This window comes from Pleurodeles waltl, chromosome 3_1 (assembly GCF_031143425.1).
Source record: "Pleurodeles waltl isolate 20211129_DDA chromosome 3_1, aPleWal1.hap1.20221129, whole genome shotgun sequence".
NCBI classification, from domain to species: Eukaryota; Metazoa; Chordata; class Amphibia; order Caudata; family Salamandridae; genus Pleurodeles; species Pleurodeles waltl.
Window position 1 is genome coordinate 240,367,830 of NC_090440.1, and position 19,472 is coordinate 240,387,301.

At 43.8% G+C, this 19,472-nt stretch overlaps 1 protein-coding gene across 6 annotated transcripts in view; it reads right to left on the reverse strand.

Moving 5' to 3' along the window:
• Positions 1–19,472, reverse strand: part of AP3B2 (adaptor related protein complex 3 subunit beta 2) — a 332,461-nt gene that overhangs the window by 151,442 nt on the left and 161,547 nt on the right. For all 6 annotated transcript variants that reach the window (XM_069222320.1, XM_069222318.1, XM_069222319.1 and 3 more), the window contains exons 10-13: positions 13,908–13,962; positions 8,059–8,130; positions 7,285–7,347; positions 5,115–5,247 (exon numbers count right to left, since the gene is read on the reverse strand). In XM_069222320.1, the coding sequence (XP_069078421.1) occupies positions 5,115–5,247; positions 7,285–7,347; positions 8,059–8,130; positions 13,908–13,962 (323 nt within the window). The remainder of the gene's footprint in view (positions 1–5,114; positions 5,248–7,284; positions 7,348–8,058; positions 8,131–13,907; positions 13,963–19,472) is intronic.

Genomic DNA, 19,472 nt, shown 5'->3' on the forward strand with positions numbered 1-19,472 from the left:
CCTTCTTCCGACACTCTTAACGTCTTCAGTATGGTTAAATCCACTCTTTTGGATGGATCCTGACTGTATCTTGTGTGCCTGTAGGAAAATACCCCTTTTTGACATGTTTATCCCGATTTTTTGCCTGGTATTTGATGAAATTTTGACAAAAAGGGCACTGGGTTCCTGCAAACCAGGTCCCCAGTACCAGATCTCTTTCTCTAAAACTATACAATTGTTCTCCAATTGGCAATATCTTTGGCAACCCTGTGAGCCCCAAGTAAATGGTACCCCACGTACGTAGGGCATGGGTACCAAAGAGGGTCCCCAGGGGTGCAGTATGTATTATGCCACCCTCAGGGACCCCTTACCTAGCTCATGCAGACACAGACTGCCAGTACAGGCTGCATGTCTTGGTGCAGCTAAAAGTGAAAACACAACATGGCACTCAGCTGTTGTGCCATGTCAACTAACACTGCATGCCATATATGTAAGTAACCCTACAGCAGGCCTCCTGGACCTAAGGCAGGGCGTATTATATTACATGTGTGGACATATCTGCAAGCTAAGATATGCCTCTGCTATGTTTTTGTTGATTCTTAGACAGCGTAATTGATCAGGGAAGCCATTTTAGGTACATGCGCTGGACACTGGTCAGTATAAGTTATCCAGCTACATGATGGCTTCACTGAAACTAGGGATGTTTGATATTAAACATCTTGTATTAATAAAACCCTCACTGATTCCAGTGATGCATTTATTAATACATGCACCCAGAGGGCACCTTAGAGGTGCCCCCTGAAAAACCCAACTGTTGGTGTGATGACGGACTAGTTTTAGCTAGCCTGCCACCAACAGACATGTTTCTGACCCCCAAGGGTGACAGCTTCCGCTTTCGGGTGGTCAGGAAAAAACCTGGCTCTGGCAGAGGTGTTAACACACCCCTCCCAACACAATGACCTGCAAATCTGCATTTCAAGGTGGGGGCTTTACAGATCTGGCTCTCCTCAGAGGAGTAGATGCCGACCCTCCTGATTCAGATCCCATTTGGCACCTGGGTAGGTGGGAAAATTAATAGTCAGAAAGGTGTGTCCACCCCTAAGGTGAGCTGCCTAATGTGGACACAAAATTTGAAAGTCTGCCATTTTGGTGATGGCAGAAATAGAAACTCTGGGACAAGGTTAAGAAAACTCTCCACTGGAAGTGGTCATATACGGGGCGTTGCGACCCCAGGGGTAAGTGCCCATTGTCTATTAACCTACACTCCCCTAAATTCAGAATTTAGGGGAGTCCCTGGCACCAGAATCACTGGACTACCGAAGAAGGCAGTGAAAAGCAAGAACTGAGGAGCAGCAACTGACCCGGCCTCCAACCCACCAACCTACCTGCTGTCCTCGACAACTGCATCAGAGACAACTCGTCCTGCAACTGTTCTGCCACCAAAAGTCTGCGGTAACTGCCTGCATTTAGAAAAGTAACCAGGACTCCCGTAGAGTAACAGAGCTGCTTCCCTGCACCCTGCAGGCCCCAAAGAAGACCCAGCAGACTCCGAACTGCCAAAACCCGACTCTGGACAGCACCACTGCGCCCTTGCCCCCTAGCCCGGGGTGAAGTGGGTCAATGGTGCCAGCATGGTCCCCAGGCCCTCCAGAGCCAAAGCCCACTTTGGGTTTGCCAACAATGGACTACCTAACGCTAAAAAAGTACCTCTGCACCCCATCTCCCCAGTGCGTCCCGAAGTGACCTGTTGGTGCTCCTTTGGACCTTGCCTTATACTTACCTTAACTCCAGATGAACAGTCCTGTAAGCCATTGCTAAGGGCCCGAATGCAGTATATGTTCCTTTTCCCATAGGATAACATTAGGGCTCCTGATGCTGAAACGCTGGAGCCACAGTACCTCCTGATTTGACCTGTTGGTGCTGAATTGGACCTTGCCCTATACTTACCTTAACACCAGAAGATTAGTCCTGTAAGTTGCTGTAAACTACCTGTATGCAGTATATGCCTTATGCCTTTCCTCCCCAGGATAAAATTAGCACTTCAGAAATTGATTTTTCAAACCTGGAAAAATTCATAACTCGAAACTTACTTACCTGATCCTGATACTCTTGGTGCCTAAAATTATATAAAGATAAGAGTATTTTTATAAATTGGCGTGGATTTCCTTATCGAGTCGTGTGCATCATTTATTGACTGTGTGCGTGCATCAAATGTCTAACGCTGCTCTTTGATAAACCTAAGGCTATTCGACCACACTACCCCCTAAGAAAGCACCTTGAGATTGCTAGAGCAAGCCCCTGTCCACTAGTAAGGGAACCCCTGGACTCTTCGCTCAGTATACCTAATTTTGGTAAACTACATAAAGAGTTAGCTTCCTACATGGCCTGTGCCATTCATGGCGGTATTGGATGGTTTTCTTGCCCTTGAACACTTTGCACAATGAGCAGGTGGATTCCTTGTGCACTGAGGACATGTGGAGGTTATACAGTTCATGCTAGGCGACCCAGAGGTATTTTGTATTGCATCTAGAGCAAAACTGGAAGGGTGACTTCTTCATAACAGTCTCCTTCAACAGTCATTCTGAATATAACCTTTTTTTTGTCTAAGTAGCATTGAGCTGACCTGAAGATAAATTCTGCATCATTGCTTATGCAGTGGACTGTTCTTGTATTATTGGATCTGAGTTTTTGATGACTGGCACTGGAGTTCCCAAGGAAATCCTCGACGGTGCAGAAGCTGGCACTGGAACGTCCAAATCCGACAGCGGAAAAAATATTCTGAGGTGGCGTCTTTGTCCTGATGCATTGCAGGCAAAGGGCACTGGGTGAGTTGTCGTTTTATTTATTGGCTGAAGTAGTCATCAATCAAGGGTCTAAAAAATGCAGCCCAGGAAGCTGTGGGTCTGAGGTTTTGTTCACTGGGGACCGAAAAATTGTGGTTTTGGTAAATGGATGCTGCAGCAATTAGTGAAATCCCTGTAAACGCAGACAAATTGTATGTGTACGTTGTAGAAAAAAATCCAGACTACATTCCCAAAACACTAATTTTGATGGGTCTAGAAGGGCTTAGATCATCTTCAAGATACTACACATCCTCCTCCTTCAACCTGAATAACATGCACTTCACGGCAAATGTTAATGCTAAGAGCACCACCCTTTAGAAGTAGTGTTCACTGGGGCTATTCTACACCATTCACTGGGCACTAATTCATACAGTCTAGTGACGGCACTGCAGACAAAGTCAGAAACGTAGATCATGAATTCATAAGGACAGTCACTACATGTTTATCTCACACGGCTGTTTCTATGTCTCTATTGGTAACTAACTGAGAAGGAAGGGATGCATACATGAAGTGGGAAAACTTACAATGAATACATTTAAAAACGCTGTGAGAAAGTCTTTCAACAGGCCCTGAAAAAATGTCTCTAAAGAAAGTAGTCATATTGCATTGTGAGCCACACTATAATTGACATGCTTTCTTTATGCCTTTACATTTATGTCACTAGTCACATTTATGTAGAACCTAAGTTTTCAGCCACTTTTTGTGGTTAAGCACAGAGCTGAGCAGACACCACCTGACTCATTCGAACTATGCCACAACAATATCTAAAGTGAGATGAACCTGATTATGATCCTTGGAAATACTTAATGAAGTTCATTCCTGTTCATCTGTGTGTCTATGTTATCCAGATCGTATATTTGAACATATTTCAAGATGACTATCATGTTTCTCCCTTTTCCTCCCCTCCCACTTCCAGTTGTTTCATTAGCATGTAGCTTGCCCACAGAACTTGGGATCACAAATGATGCATTCCTTGCCTACTACACTGTTCCAAACAACATTTTGAGTGGTGCCTCACTGCTATTGGTCACCGACCAGTCTCCCCAACTTTTTATGCTTTCCCTGAACCTCCACATTAAGGGGTAAGTTCCTCCTTAAATCACTATTTTCCAAAATAACTCCTGCTTTGATTATCAGATTCTCTTTGTTGCTTCACCACTGTAAATTAACAGTTTCCCCAATTTTTTGATTCCCCTACTGCACTTTATAGGAGGTATTTGGGGCCAAAGATGTGGTTTTTGTGAGTGAGGTAGGAGCAATGCAGAATCAAGTTGCCTGTGTAATCAAATAGGAATATTGCTACAGTCTCTATGCTGAATAATATGATGCTACATTATATGTGTATCCACCACCTTACACACATCACATTTCGTGTTCTCTTCTACTAACTCCTACAAAAAATAATGTGTATTACTCATGTCTCTCTACCCATATGAACAGGGAAAAATCCCTGACACTAACTTAAGGCAATGTATACACTGCCTAACATTTAGTCTTTCAGCCACAGTTGCTTGTAATTAACTTGCAGTAATATTGCTCAGGGGGAAACTCATTAACACAATGTGCATTTTTCCCTGGGTGAAGTTACTGTACATTTGTGAGATTTACAGGTCTGAATATGGGAGAACATATCAGTTTTACAACACTGAAATTCTGCTCATTTTTGCTCTTTCTGATTTCTTCCCCAAGTAAAGTTTGCCAGGTGCTCCAGAGGAAATTATATTTGAGAAAAATTGTGGGCATGTGGAATTAACTGTAAAACTCACAACCTAGATTTCGGGGCACACAAGGTTTTGATCATGAGTCGGGATTTTATTCTAGCACAGATTCTACGACCAGATGTAGTAAAATGCAATTTTGCATTTCCTACATAGTGACTTCATTGAAATCGCTATTTAGGAAATACAAATGCTATGTACAGAGATCCCAATTTCCTAATAGCGATTCCTACAAAGTAGGAATCTCAATTAGGAAATCACAAATAAATAATCCCACTGCATTTGTGTCAATGGGCCGGTTTCCTATTAGGAAACTGCTATTTGGGAAATGCAAAACCTAGGATGGCAATAGGCAAAAGGCCCCCCTTGGTGCACGCCAGAAAAACAGTGGTGCGCTTGAACAGCACACACATGCCCAAATGGCATGTGTGTGCTGTATTGCAATTTTAAAAAGGCATTTCAGAGTGATTTTTTTAAAAGTTGCACATGGCATGTATGATGCAGCTCTGCATAGTAAATGGTGGGCTTAAGTCCTTTTAATTCCCACTCATATGCAGCCCATCCCTTTCCTTACCATCTCTGTTGGATAGGAGCTGCACTAGTCCGTTCAGACAAGTGTCACGGACTCTGCCAATGTTTGTGGCGCATCGTCCAATGGCCTGGATTGTGGCTGCAACAAAATCCTTATCCATGCTTCGAATATAGGTCTGTGAAAAAACAAAAGCATATGTTAGAAATGTCCAACAAGTCACTAAGGCTCTGCAAAAATACGCTAAATTGCAAACATGCAATATTATAGCTCTAAAGCATTTCTTTATACAAGGACACTTAAAATGTCTTCAGCATTTCCTTCGTTCTTCTATGTCAAGTTAGAATTGACAACACATTTATCGTAATGGGAGAAGACTCAAATCAGTTACTTTGTCAGCTAAAATCTCTGTAACGTGTATTTCTTTATTCATCCTATTAAAATAGGTCAAGACTTCATCTGGTCTTGAGAATCAAAGCGGAACTACCAGTGAGGACCAGGGAATCATGTTATATATACAGGGACCCATGTTGTTCAGATATGTTGATCCCTTGCTATGTAACTCAAAGATAGCAGAGCTGTTTCTTGCGTTTCTTCATCATCAGAGATTTGTATAATTCAGGGCAGGACAGGAATCCAAGGTAATAAATTAGTGCTTTTAGCCAAATTTGTTACACGCACACCTTTACAAAGATATGATTCACGCACCCTCAAATTTCCCCGTTTAAAGGATGTTTAAATAGGCCCACACCTGTAAGTGGACACCTTGGATATTTTCCTAACTAGAGTCACAAAGATGCATTAAAAAAATAAATCTGAGGAGACTCACTGGCCCACGCTGACCATTTCTTTCAAGTGGGTCTAGTAAAAGTACATATGGGCCAGAGGGAAGCAGAAATGCATTATTATTTACTGATGATAACTGCGAGAGGTCAGTAGAAATGGTTATGTTGTTACATACTGCTAACCATACAGTAGTTATATTGTTTAATTGCGAACTGAAACATCTCAAAACACTGGTGTGTTTGATCTACAGTTGTTCCCGCTCTTACATATTGGTAAATGCCCTGTATTGAGTTTTGCTGCTGGCTAATCAATGGGCTGATTCGAAACTCAAAAAACGGAGGTGCAAGTTTTAGAAGTAAAACCTATTTGCCATAACACAATTTTAAAACACAGTCTTTTGCTTTATTTATACAGGTAGATGGAGTTAAGAAGGAGCAGTTACCCATCTATCCAGCATTGAGCCTCCTCTAGCTGTTTAGAAGTCAGCCCACTAGTCTCAAACCCCTCCAAGCACTGGCTCAACTTTAATTTTGCCTCGCCTGAGTGAGGATTTCTTCCCTTCTCATGAGATTACTTGTAATAGGATTGGGAGCATATTCTTTGTACAGTTCTGAGCTTCAATGCAAATCATGAAAATAAAGAAAATAATTCAACTCTTGAACGAAACCTTGAAATGTGATGAGTAAAGGGGACCAAAAAAAGTACTCTGGTCTGTACATCTAACTTTTGTACACTTCTTGCATAACGACCTGAATGTGTCCATGAGACCAGGACTGAATTCTGCCCATGACATGGGACTTCTCCTGACTTGTAAAGGACCAAATACCATTTGCACAGTATAACTAATTAAGATAACAACAAATCCCATAAAATCCCTTAAAGATTACAAGTTTTAAAAAGAGTATAACATGCAAAAGCTTTCTGCCAACTGAGGAAATTCAAATATTTTATTGACTGAGGTGGAAGGCCAACCCCTAGGGGTGAAGGTTTCTAGGAGGAATTCTTCCTGTACCAAAACATTACAGGCTCCATACATGATGTATATTACATAATAGTAGAAAACCCTTTGAATTCTGGAAAAAGCACTAAATCTAGAGGAGACTCAATAGCGATAATATGTGGTCTCTGGATTTAGCTTTTCTTCCACGAATCAAAGGAATTTTTAATACAATCCAACTCTAAATCAGCCCTAAGCCTGAAGCTGCACAGACACAAAATACAAACTCTGAGCCTTCGCCAAAAACTCACACCAAAGACAATGTAACGTGAAATATACAGTGAAACCTAAACATCTAATTACATTAAAATTGATTTGTGAAAATGGAAAATACTATATTGAACAAAGTACTCAGCATCAGACTATTTTGGGGGCATGGAGACCAAAGGGCACTGGTATCCTTCGATCACCAGACATCACGATTCTGCATACCTGGAACTCTCGCAGGATGGTGGAAATGTTTGTTTCATTCGCCAAATTAGTGAGAACCTCCAACTTTGAGGGAAATGAAAAAAGAAAAGTGAGTTATTCCGAGAAAGATTCAAGACCTGCATCAACAAAACAGTGAAGAGAAAGTGAAGCAACTCTTTGTTTCATAATCATGTAGAAGTAAATATATGGTAATAGTATATAGACTAGACTAGTATACAGTCCACAAAGTCTGTCATAGTCATGGGAAAACACAATAATCTCAGAATACATCTACTCAAGAAAATAGGTATGCATAACAATCCACATATTATGTGTTAGAATCCCAAGCACAATTCTAGCAAAAAACTTAAAATCACAGTGAAAGGTATGTAGCTGCTGGAAGATGTCTGTTTAGCTGGACCTTGCAAAATAATTGCTTCTCCTTTTTTACAACTAATCAACCAGACACCTAGGGCCATATTTATACTTTTTTTTGCACCTCATTTGCGTCATTTTTTTACGCAAAAGCAGCGCAAACTTACAAAATACAATTATATTTTGTAAGTTTGCAGTGCTTTTGCATAAAAAAATGGTGGAAATGCGGCACACAAAAGTATAAATATGGACCCTAGTCCTTTTGTGTTCTGGGAAGTGGCATAGTTCAACTGTTTCGGTCACAAGTAAACCACATAAAAATAATACCTGCTATCTTAGTTATTGGTCTGGTCGATGGCTAAAGGTTCATCAATGATTAGCACCATAGTAGCCAAGAAATGAAACACAAAGAGAGCTTACCTTTAAAACCTTGATCTGTGTTGGGTCGGTGGATCGGATATAAAAGCTTTTCAAATAGGGTTCAAACATCCCCTGGGAGAACAAAGAAGTTTCGAGTCAAATGCCATTGACCAAACAAACACAACCACAGGAACATAGGAGCACAAAGAAAAAGTAGTGCAAACACATTGATAAGAATAACAACCCATCCTTTGTCCCAGGATTTGAAAAATTAAACTGACCTCAACTGGGCTCTTGAACCTTCTGCACTCTTACATATTCAACATTCTACATAGAGTCACTTAGGACACTCGCTTTCGTACGTGCAAGAAACCTCAGGTGGTCCTACTTGACAGTTCTGTATCCTCCAGAACCAACGAGAGACCAGCCCAGTATCCCCACTTTACTTCACCCAGGCGGGCATGTGGGTCAAACAGGACATTGCCCTCATTTAAGTATGCACTAAAAATGAGGTACGAATAAGAGCACCTGAGGATTTCCTCTCTTATTCAGGTGTAGTTTACTTCTTTAAGGGCAGATGGAAATGTATTTTTCCAGAAAACCATGGACCAGGGACAGGCTTAACACCTTATCTTCATTAAAGAATTCCTGAAAGAGACATTGCCATCGTTGCGGGTCTGGCAGCCACGAGAAGGAAAGGCGGCCTTCAATGACGAGCGAAGTTATGGATGCTGTTTATTTGTAAAGGTGGGGACAGATTTTTTTTTTCAAATAGAGGAACATGCATTAGTCGTTGCTTCTCAGATCACCTTTCAATGAGATTATCCATGAATTTGTATCTCTACTCCAGAATAAATAAAAAAATAGTCTCAACTCAGCGGATCATACTTATATATTTATTTGGGATTCGTTTTGCTTTACTTTTTATGTAAAACCAAGTTTTATACAGTAATCTGAAAACATACGTTCACAATTAACAGTAACAATCTTTGAATGGTCCATATATCTCTTCACAAACAAGAGACAAAGTCATTTGGAATGTGTTTATAAATTGCTGCTGATCTAAAAAAATAAATACAAGTAGAACACATTTCTATGCATGTTACAAATCTACACATTTACATTTTTATATATGTTTTCTGTGTTCTTGTTTAAATGTCACCTCTCAGTGCTGATGTATTTCAACCTCATGTTAATTTTGAGCCTGCTCAGCACAAAAAAGGACCACAAATGGTAGGTCACAGTCCGGATGGCATCCAGCTCAACACAGTTATGTTTTTCCATTTTGCATTTCGAATTCTGAAAATGTAAGTCTGTCTCCTATATTATGGTAACCTATTTACGGTCGTCTGATTCACTTTTGTTGCTGTATTCTTTTTTGTGGTTATTTAGTTTTGGAAGAGCTTCCCTCTCCCGTTCATGTTGATATTTTTCTTTAATCGAAAAGGGGGTTCTATTAATTGATATTGCTAACACGACCTGGCCAGCATGCCTTGTGGGCCCAAATTGATATCTCCGAGTGCCTCCTCCCATCATTGATGGGTTCTTCCCTGTAATGCCAGCATGTGCCTTAGACCCACGAGTGGCTCCATTATGCTAGCTCTGGCAACCCAAGTGTCACTAAAGAAAGAAGGATGATCCCAATTCCCTTCTGCCTGATTCAGCCACCAGTAGGAGCCAGCATCCTACAACCTTCCTCTCCAGCAGTGACAGGCACTTGCTGTCGTGGGATGGCAACATCACCTCAAGGTCTGCCCTGCATCCTGCGCTATGCAGGCACGCAGCGAGCAACCTGTACCATGCTGCACGGATGTAGTGAACTGATAAATGGAATATAGAAGTGGCAACTTTAACAAAAAGGTAGTATACACTACTGCTACACTGTAAATACCATTTGGAGCACTCACAAAGCTTTTAGGGGGGGGGGGGAAGCTGTTAGGAGCCATGAGGGACAACTTCATACTGCCGTTCCTATATCTTCAATAATTTCAAAAACCCTTTCTGTGGTCATTTGGGGGTAATATTCTGCTAGTGACAAAGCCCTCGGTCTGAACTTTACTATACAACTGCCCTGAGCGTTGTCAAGACACTCCTGAAGCACATTCTGCTGCAGCAGAGGACATCAATCTTAAAGCTAATGGTACAGCTCAAACCAATTGCTCTGTTAACTGTTTGATGGCCGAATCCATAAGTTCCTCTTCCAAAAAGTCCCAAGTCTACTGATTTCCAGAGACAAAACGTAGACCGCGTGTTTTAACATGAATGTTTAGTCCAAATCTTAGGTTTGGTTTAATGAATGCTATCTGTCATCACTCATATTAGCCACGTTTTTAAGACAAATCGAAAGGACTAAGATGTGACCAGAAAACCGTAATCTTGGGTTGTTTGAGTTACAGAAGCACAGAAGCATCAAGACTGAGGACTGCAGCTTAACGTGAACAATATGATATTGTGATATTTGAGGTTTTCATTGGTGCAGTTAGAAAGAACTCCCGTCTTGACAGAAAGTGTTAGTTTTAGGCAGTGCTTAATTTGTGCTCCGCACCGGCACTTATTTTTGAGGGCTGATGCTTATTTTGGTGCCTCAAGTATTTACTGCGAGCGAAAAACACATATGGGAAAGACGGAGAAAGAGAAAAACGAAAAAGCGTCATAATGGTAGAAAGCAGAAAGCTGCAAGCTGCAAGAGTGAGCTGAAGGGGCAGGGAGTGTCTGCAGATGGATTAGAGAGGCCTGAGATGGCTTTAGGATTACACTGCATCAGCATTCTGTGTTCGCACATTTAATTGCAGCAGACACGTGTTTGAGAGGAGGACTTTGGGCACCAGCACATTTATATTTACAAAGTAAGCACTGGTTTTAGGCATGTTTTCTAAGTTTGTGTGCATTTGGTAATTACTGTGACCCACTGTCTGTAATCACATGCTAATGAAAATGTTTAACAGCTTGGCTAAGTCAAATAATTGAAAGTTTGAATGTTTAGTTTATCTCCTTTGTTACAAATTGTCAAAGTGTATTCCTTTAAAGTAGAAAACCAAGTAATCTTGTCAAAATAATAAACACAAACTTAAGTTTTATGGACAAAATTAAAGTTTACAAAATTAGAAGCAGAATCTTTGCCTTCCATGGGGTTGGAGAACCAAAAAGAAGAGAACAAGTTACCTACATCTGAGTGAGTTGTATATAACATGGGGTCATTATATATACACACCGAGGGGCCATTCGGCAGCTTTGCAGGTGTGTTTGTGTGCTTGCATGTGAATTGTCTGTGGCTGTATGTGTGCCTTTGTGCTTTGGTTATCTGCATTTGTGCCTGTGCATGCTTGTGAATATAGTGCCATTGTGTAAAGGTGCCCCGTATGGTCATTGCCTGTGTGCAGTGGTGGCCGTTAAGTTGTCTGTGTGCATAGTCGCCTGCTACTATGTCTGCCTCTACATGTGGATATGCGATTGTGTCTGCTTGTAAGCACATATTTCAGTATGCTGTGAGCAAGCACTGTCTACAAGCCCAACATACAGGTTTTTGAAAATGCTTGTTTAAAATATCTTGGCGAAGAATCCTCTCCCATCAACTTCCGTTCTGTTTTGCTCTTTCTCGTGCTTTTTCCTCTCCCTAGTAGTAAGAGAATAAATGTTGAGAATTGAAGTCTTGTCTGGAGGGGGCTGGGCAGCTTGCATTATGGAATACATAATATTTGGTCTCTGACCGTTGCTTCTTATTGAGTCAAGGTCAAAAGTGTCTCAAACTCATTACCATCTCAAATCAATCAATCAGGGATTTGTAAAGTACGGCTATTCACCCGTTCTTAATGAGACGGGCGGAGGCGTTCTGGATGCATTGTAGTCTTTTCCGGGTCTTGGTGCTGGTACCAGCATGGAGTGCATTGCCGTAGTCGAGCCGACTGCTGACGAGGGCCTGGGTGACTGTCCTGGCTTGGGTAGGGATCCACTTTGTAGATTTTTCGAAGCATGCCGAGGGTGTGGAATCATCCCGATGAGACGGCGCTGAACTGTCAGTCGATTGAGAGCGATGAGTCTAAGATGACGCCAAGGTTGCGGGCGTGGTCGGTGGGGGCGTTTCATAGTGCGGTGGGCCACAAGGAATCGTTCCAGGCGGAGGGTGTGGAGCAGAGGATGAGGGTTTCTGTTTTGTCCGAGTTCAGTTTGAGGCAACTGTCTTTCATCCAGGTGGCAACTGCTTTTATTCCTTTGTGGAAATTGTTCTTGGCAGTGGTCAGGTTGTTGGTGAAGGAGACTATCATATGGGTGTCGTCGGCATAGGAGACGATGTTGAGTGCGTGACTTCTGACGACGGTGGCCAGTGGGGTCAAGTAGAGGTTGAAGAGGATGGGATTCAGCAAGGAGCCTTGGTGGACGCCGCAGCTGATTTTGGTGGCTTCCGAGAGAAAGTGGGGGGAGTCGGACCTTCTGTGTTCTGTCGGTGAGGAACAAGGAGAGCCATTGCAGTGCTGAGTCTCGAATGCCGGCGTCATGGAGACGGGTGTGTAGCCTGTCGTGTGAGACTGTTTCAAAGGCGGCAGAAAGGTCCAGGAGGATGAGGGCAACGTTCTTGCCTTGGTCGAGGCGGGTGCGGATATCGTTAGTGGCGGCAAGGATGGCTGTCTTGGTGCTATGGTTGCTTCTGAATCCCGACTGAGAGGGGTCCAGGATGTTTTTGTCTACCAGGAAGGAAGTGAGTTATTTGTTGACGGCCTTCTCGATGACTTTGGCTGGAAAGGGGAGCAGGGAGATGGGCCGGTAGTTCATGAGCTCTGTCAGGTCGGCAGTGGGTTTCGTCAGTAGTGGGTTGATCTCGGCGTGAACCCAACTTTCTGCGAAGGTAGCAGTTTCGAAGGAGCGGTTGATGGTATGCTGGAGTTTGGGTGCGATGATGTAGCTGGCTTTGTTGAAGATGTGTTGAGGGCAGGAGTCGGTGGATGTTCCTGAGTGGATGGTTGCCATGATGTTGTGGGTCTCATTGTCAGTGATGTTGTTCCAGCGGAGGAGGTGGGGGGGGAGTGTGGTGATGCTTCGACAGGCTATTGGTGACAGTAGTGGGGGGGCCCTCGGTGGTGAAGCTGTTGTAATTGTCTGAGGTCTTGGGTGGAAGTAGTTGGCGAGGTTTTCGCAGAGTTCTTGCGACGGGGGATGTTGGTGGAGTTGGAGTTGGGGTTGGTGAACTCTTTGATGACGGTGAAAAGTTCCTTGCTGTTGTGGGTGTTTTTATTGATGGGTTGTTGCAGGGTGAGTTTTTTGGAGGTCCTAATGAGCTGGTGTTGATGTCTGACAGCGTTTTTGAAGGTTTCATCATTTGCAGGGGTCTTGTTGGTGCGCCATTTCCACTCTAGACGTCTGCAGACCTGCTTCGATTCTTTTAGTGCGGGGTGAACCAGTTTGCTATCTTGGCTGTGCCTATGTAGTGGGGTGTCGTGAGGTATTAGATCAGCAACCTGCAGGATTCAAATTGGTGTTGAAATATATTTTCACTTGAAATGTGTAAACAACTGATATATGTCAACAACCAAATATTGAACTACAATATCTAGCTGTAAATCCCAGTTTATGGTCAAGGGCTGCCTAGACCTATGAATGGGAAAAATCTCATAGGAGGACAAAAATAGCTGGTTGTCCAGTTCTGAACTTCAAGATAACGAAGAAAGAGATAATGTCTAACCTGTCCTAAGCAACAAGGGGTCAAGCAGCAAGTCAAGACACTACACTACTTTCCATCCTGGTCCAGGGAGTCCAATGACAGTAATACCAAGCTGCATGGAAGGATCAGTATGTGTGAAGCTCGCACGGATAGGAACAGACTTGTCACATCTATTAAGAGGGTGTTTCTCCCTTGTAACAAATGTGACTAAAACAGCAGACTCATAAATATGTCAATACAAAGACAAAACACTCACCCGTCTCTTAATAGACATCGTTGCCACATTTTGGAGGACCACAAACTGCACTTCACTGCATGGTTCAAGGAAGACAAAGAAGATAAGGTCAGCAAGCTCCGCCCTGCATGCCATGAAAGACAGTACAATAGGAAACACACGGACCTTTCACATCTAGTGCATATCTCAACATGCATGCCATGACCAAGGATTGGCCAATCGGCAGGCTGTGATCAGAACTCATCTCAGTATTTGCAAACACTGGGGGTAAGGCTTAGCAGCTGCTGGGGTAAAGGTATCCCAGATGCTAGTTTGAATCTCCTGATCAGAAACTGTGCTACCGATTAATGTTTCATTTTTGATCACATGGTGCTTTTCAGACACCTGACTGGCTGACTTCTGTTCGCCTGACAACAGGTGCTAATTGACAATACAACCCTCCGCTGTCACAAAGGTCGTGTTACAAGAAGGCAGAAGGACGACCAACGGACATGTCTAAATGATAAACTTTTTTCATCTAAAATCTATAAAGATTTTCTTTGTAAAGAGACAGCAGGCCAAGTCATTGGTGAACGATATGGTGATCAAACATGCAGTATCATAACCTAACAATCTGTGGCACACACAATAAACTAAGCATGGTAATCCCATAGCAGACTGCCATACCCTGGTGGCAGATAAAGTGAACATTAACCATCCACGTTTGTGGCCATCACTCCGAGTGTTGTTTAGCGCTGGCATTGTCAAGCATTACCTCTATACACACAACCATGGGCAGCATTTCATGTGATAAGTATTTCATCCAAGGAGCAGGGGAGGAGCCACAGAAAATAATACTCGTTCTATTTTCCTTATGAACCAGACTATATTATAAACTATTATTTTTAGCAGCTTCAACATGGCTACCCTCTTTCAAATGTTTTCCTACCAATTTCTAGCCATTAGAATGTAAGACGTAGTGTCAGACAAAGTGCAAAAACTTGCTGTGTCATCACTGGTTTGGGAAACATTTCAGAGGTGAGCCATAAATAGTAATGTTGTTCAACCAAACATTACCGTCCTCAGACTAATGAAAGCCAGAGTCCAACCTTGATGGGATTCGGACCACATACCCTCTTAGCGCTTAGGCGTGGTATTTATGCAAATGAGACACTCAGTTTGTTCTCTATCAGGGCAAGGGCATTTTACTTACAAAATATCAGTAACGTATGCTCGGCTGCCTTGGAATGACAGAACTGACAGAAAGCTATGACTGAATCCCCGGGAACGGACACTATGGGGGTTATTCCAACTTTGGAGGAAGTGGTAATCCGTCCCAAAAGTGACGGTAAAGTGACGGATATACCACCAGCCGTATTACGAGTCCATTATATCCTATGGAACTCGTAATACGGCTGGTGGTAAATCCGTCCCATTTGGGACGGATTACCACCTCCTCCAAAGTTGGAATAACCCCCTATATTTTTCTGAGGTGGGTCCCTTAATGGGATCCATCTCTCAGTGCATGAGGTAAAGAACAGTACCACACAAAGGGCTCAGTATTTATTTCAGCGGGCCACCGTTATGAAGGTGTGCCTTGTTATTAATAGCAATTTCATTATTGATACTGTTGCGTTACCCTGCCCAAAAACACTGCATTTTTTGTGATATGAATAAAATCCCTTTCGAGGTCTTCTATGTAATCTCTGCCAACGTTGACCATGGGTAACACTCCTCTTTTAGCTTACCCTATGTATCCTCCGATGAATCCCCAAACAAGATAGATCACTTTCCTACCCCCGCTACCCGGCTACTTCTGTGTTATGACAATAACCTAAAAATACAACCAGGGACAAATCTAACTTTATCATTGGGGCAGCTGCAACAGGTCAAATGGGCGTGAGGGGCCTACTAGCAGCCCAATTATCACCGTCTCTAAGTATCCAACAATGGGGAGGGGCATACTTTCCTAGCTTGCTTTACAGTCCAAGGTATCACCGGTATTCAACTGTGCAAAATGGAAAGAGAGAGCAGCTTGTGTGAAGCGTTGTCATTCCATGTCCGGGATCTACCTTCCCACTTATGTTGCTTTTAGGACCCGGAAAACGTTGCCTGCATCTTCAAAGACATGTGATGTACTAGACATGTAGGAAGTTCCAGGCTATGTACATGCCAAATGTAGGAAGTTGGCTCTGTATGTGCTATTTCAAAGTAAGGAATAGCATGCACAGAGTCCAAGGGTTCCCCTTAGAGGTAAGATAGTGGCAAAAAGAGATAATACTAATGCTCTATTTTGTGGTAGTGTGGTCGAGCAGTAGGCTTATCCAAGGAGTAGTGTTAAGCATTTGTTGTACATACACATAGACAATAAATGAGGTACACACACTCAGAGACAAATCCAGCCAATAGGTTTTGTTATAGAAAAATATATTTTCTTAGTTTATTTTAAGAACCACAGGTTCAAATTCTACATGTAATATCTCATTCGAAAGGTATTGCAGGTAAGTACTTTAGGAACTTCAAATCATAAAAATTGCATGTATACTTTACAAGTTATTGACAAATAGCTGTTTTAAAAGTGGACACAGTGCAATTTTCACAGTTCCTGGGGGAGGTAAGTTTTTGTTAGTTTTACCAGGTAAGTAAGACACTTACAGGGTTCAGTTCTTGGTCCAAGGTAGCCCACCGTTGGGGGTTCAGAGCAACCCCAAAGTCACCACACCAGCAGCTCAGGGCCGGTCAGGTGCAGAGTTCAAAGTGGTGCCCAAAACACATAGGCTAGAATGGAGAGAAGGGGGTGCCCCGGTTCCGGTCTGCTTGCAGGTAAGTACCCGCGTCTTCGGAGGGCAGACCAGGGGGGTTTTGTAGGGCACCGGGGGGGACACAAGTCCACACAGAAATTTCACCCTCAGCGGCGCGGGGGTGGCCGGGTGCAGTGTAGAAACAAGCGTCGGGTTCGCAATGTTAGTCTATGAGAGATCTCGGGATCTCTTCAGCGCTGCAGGCAGGCAAGGGGGGGATTCCTCGGGGAAACCTCCACTTGGGCAAGGGAGAGGGACTCCTGGGGGTCACTTCTCCAGTGAAAGTCCGGTCCTTCAGGTCCTGGGGGCTGCGGGTGCAGGGTCTCTCCCAGGCGTCGGGACTTTAGGTTCAAAGAGTCGCGGTCAGGGGAAGCCTCGGGATTCCCTCTGCAGGCGGCGCTGTGGGGGCTCAGGGGGGACAGGTTTTTGTACTCACAGTCTTAGAGTAGTCCTGGGGTCCCTCCTGAGGTGTTGGATCGCCACCAGCCGAGTCGGGGTCGCCGGGTGCAGTGTTGCAAGTCTCACGCTTCTTGCGGGGAGCTTGCAGGGTTCTTTAAAGCTGCTGGAAACAAAGTTGCAGCTTTTCTTGGAGCAGGTCCGCTGTCCTCGGGAGTTTCTTGTCTTTTCGAAGCAGGGGCAGTCCTCAGAGGATGTCGAGGTCGCTGGTCCCTTTGGAAGGCGTCGCTGGAGCAGGATCTTTGGAAGGCAGGAGACAGGCCGGTGAGTTTCTGGAGCCAAGGCAGTTGTCGTCTTCTGGTCTTCCTCTGCAGGGGTTTTCAGCTGGGCAGTCCTTCTTCTTGTAGTTGCAGGAATCTAATTTTCTAGGGTTCAGGGTAGCCCTTAAATACTAAATTTAAGGGCGTGTTTAGGTCTGGGGGGTTAGTAGCCAATGGCTACTAGCCCTGAGGGTGGGTACACCCTCTTTGTGCCTCCTCCCAAGGGGAGGGGGTCACAATCCTAACCCTATTGGGGGAATCCTCCATCTGCAAGATGGAGGATTTCTAAAAGTTAGAGTCACTTCAGCTCAGGACACCTTAGGGGCTGTCCTGACTGGTCAGTGACTCCTCCTTGTTTTTCTCATTATTTTCTCCAGCCTTGCCGCCAAAAGTGGGGCCTGGCCGGAGGGGGCGGGCAACTCCACTAGCTGGAGTGTCCTGCTGGGTTGGCACAAAGGAGGTGAGCCTTTGAGGCTCACCGCCAGGTGTGACAATTCCTGCCTGGGGGAGGTGTTAGCATCTCCACCCAGTGCAGGCTTTGTTACTGGCCTCAGAGTGACAAAGGCACTCTCCCCATGGGGCCAGCAACATGTCTCGGTTTGTGGCAGGCTGCTAAAACTAGTCAGCCTACACAGATAGTCGGTTAAGTTTCAGGGGGCACCTCTAAGGTGCCCTCTGGGGTGTATTTTACAATAAAATGTACACTGGCATCAGTGTGCATTTATTGTGCTGAGAAGTTTGATACCAAACTTCCCAGTTTTCAGTGTAGCCATTATGGTGCTGTGGAGTTCGTGTAAAACAGACTCCCAGACCATATACTCTTATGGCTACCCTGCACTTACAATGTCTAAGGTTTTGTTTAGACACTGTAGGGGCACAGTGCTCATGCACTGGTACCCTCACCTATGGTATAGTGCACCCTGCCTTAGGGCTGTAAGGCCTGCTAGAGGGGTGTCTTACCTATACTGCATAGGCAGTGAGAGGCTGGCATGGCACCCTGAGGGGAGTGCCATGTCGACTTACTCATTTTGTTCTCACTAGCACACACAGGCTTGTAAGCAGTGTGTCTGTGCTGAGTGAGGGGTCTCTAGGGTGGGATAAGACATGCTGCAGCCCTTAGAGACCTTTCTTGGCATCAGGGCCCTTGGTACTAGAAGTACCAGTTACAAGGGACTTATCTGAATGCCAGGGTGTGCCAATTGTGGATACAATGGTACATTTTAGGTGAAGGAACACTGGGGCTGGGGCCTGGTTAGCAGGGTCCCAGCACACTTCTCAGTCAAGTCAGCATCAGTATCAGGCAAAAAGTGGGGGGTAACTGCAACAGGGAGCCATTTCTTTACACCAAATGTCAAAGCTTTTAGGTACTCAATTTGCAATCGGGAATGAATAATGGGGGCGCCTGAGAGGTGTCTGGTGTGAATACAAACAATACATTCTTTTAATGACTGGTTTGTGCTTAACTGAATTCTTTATGAAGTAACAAATAACAGAATAACTTAGACAACCTCTATGCAGGGAGTTTCAAAGGGAGTATGGCACCAATGATCAAAATACTTATGTCAACGAAGTTTGAATTGCCATTTCTAGCGTTATGTCAAAAAAAAGAAATCATTGTTATATGAACATAGCGTATTACTTGCTGGTAGTAAATTAGTTTAATCGTTTGCTGCCATCCACTTGCAGAATTGTTAGTGCGGATGCCTGACTAAGCCAAAGACACCAATCCCACACTCTACCTTTTTGTCATTTCATATCTCTCATCTTAATCTTGGATGATGGTGGACATGTAGCTACAACTTGTATTTTTTGGTCAGGCTCTTGCTTCTTGAATTTCTAGGGTTTTGTTCCATTTCACCGATCCAAGCCGTGATGAAGCAATGCACTGGCCAAACGTATGTCTGCCTGGGCATTTGTGTGGCGTAACATAGCAGATACAGTGTCAAAACCAAGCATACAGTCAGTGAGTGATAGAAGACGTAGCTGGTTATTTGATTGTTACTGCATTATGATGAACTCTTTGTTAACGAGGTGCGACTGCAACACTTTCCTTAACTGAAGCAGTGTTGGGAAAGTCTGGATGGATATTG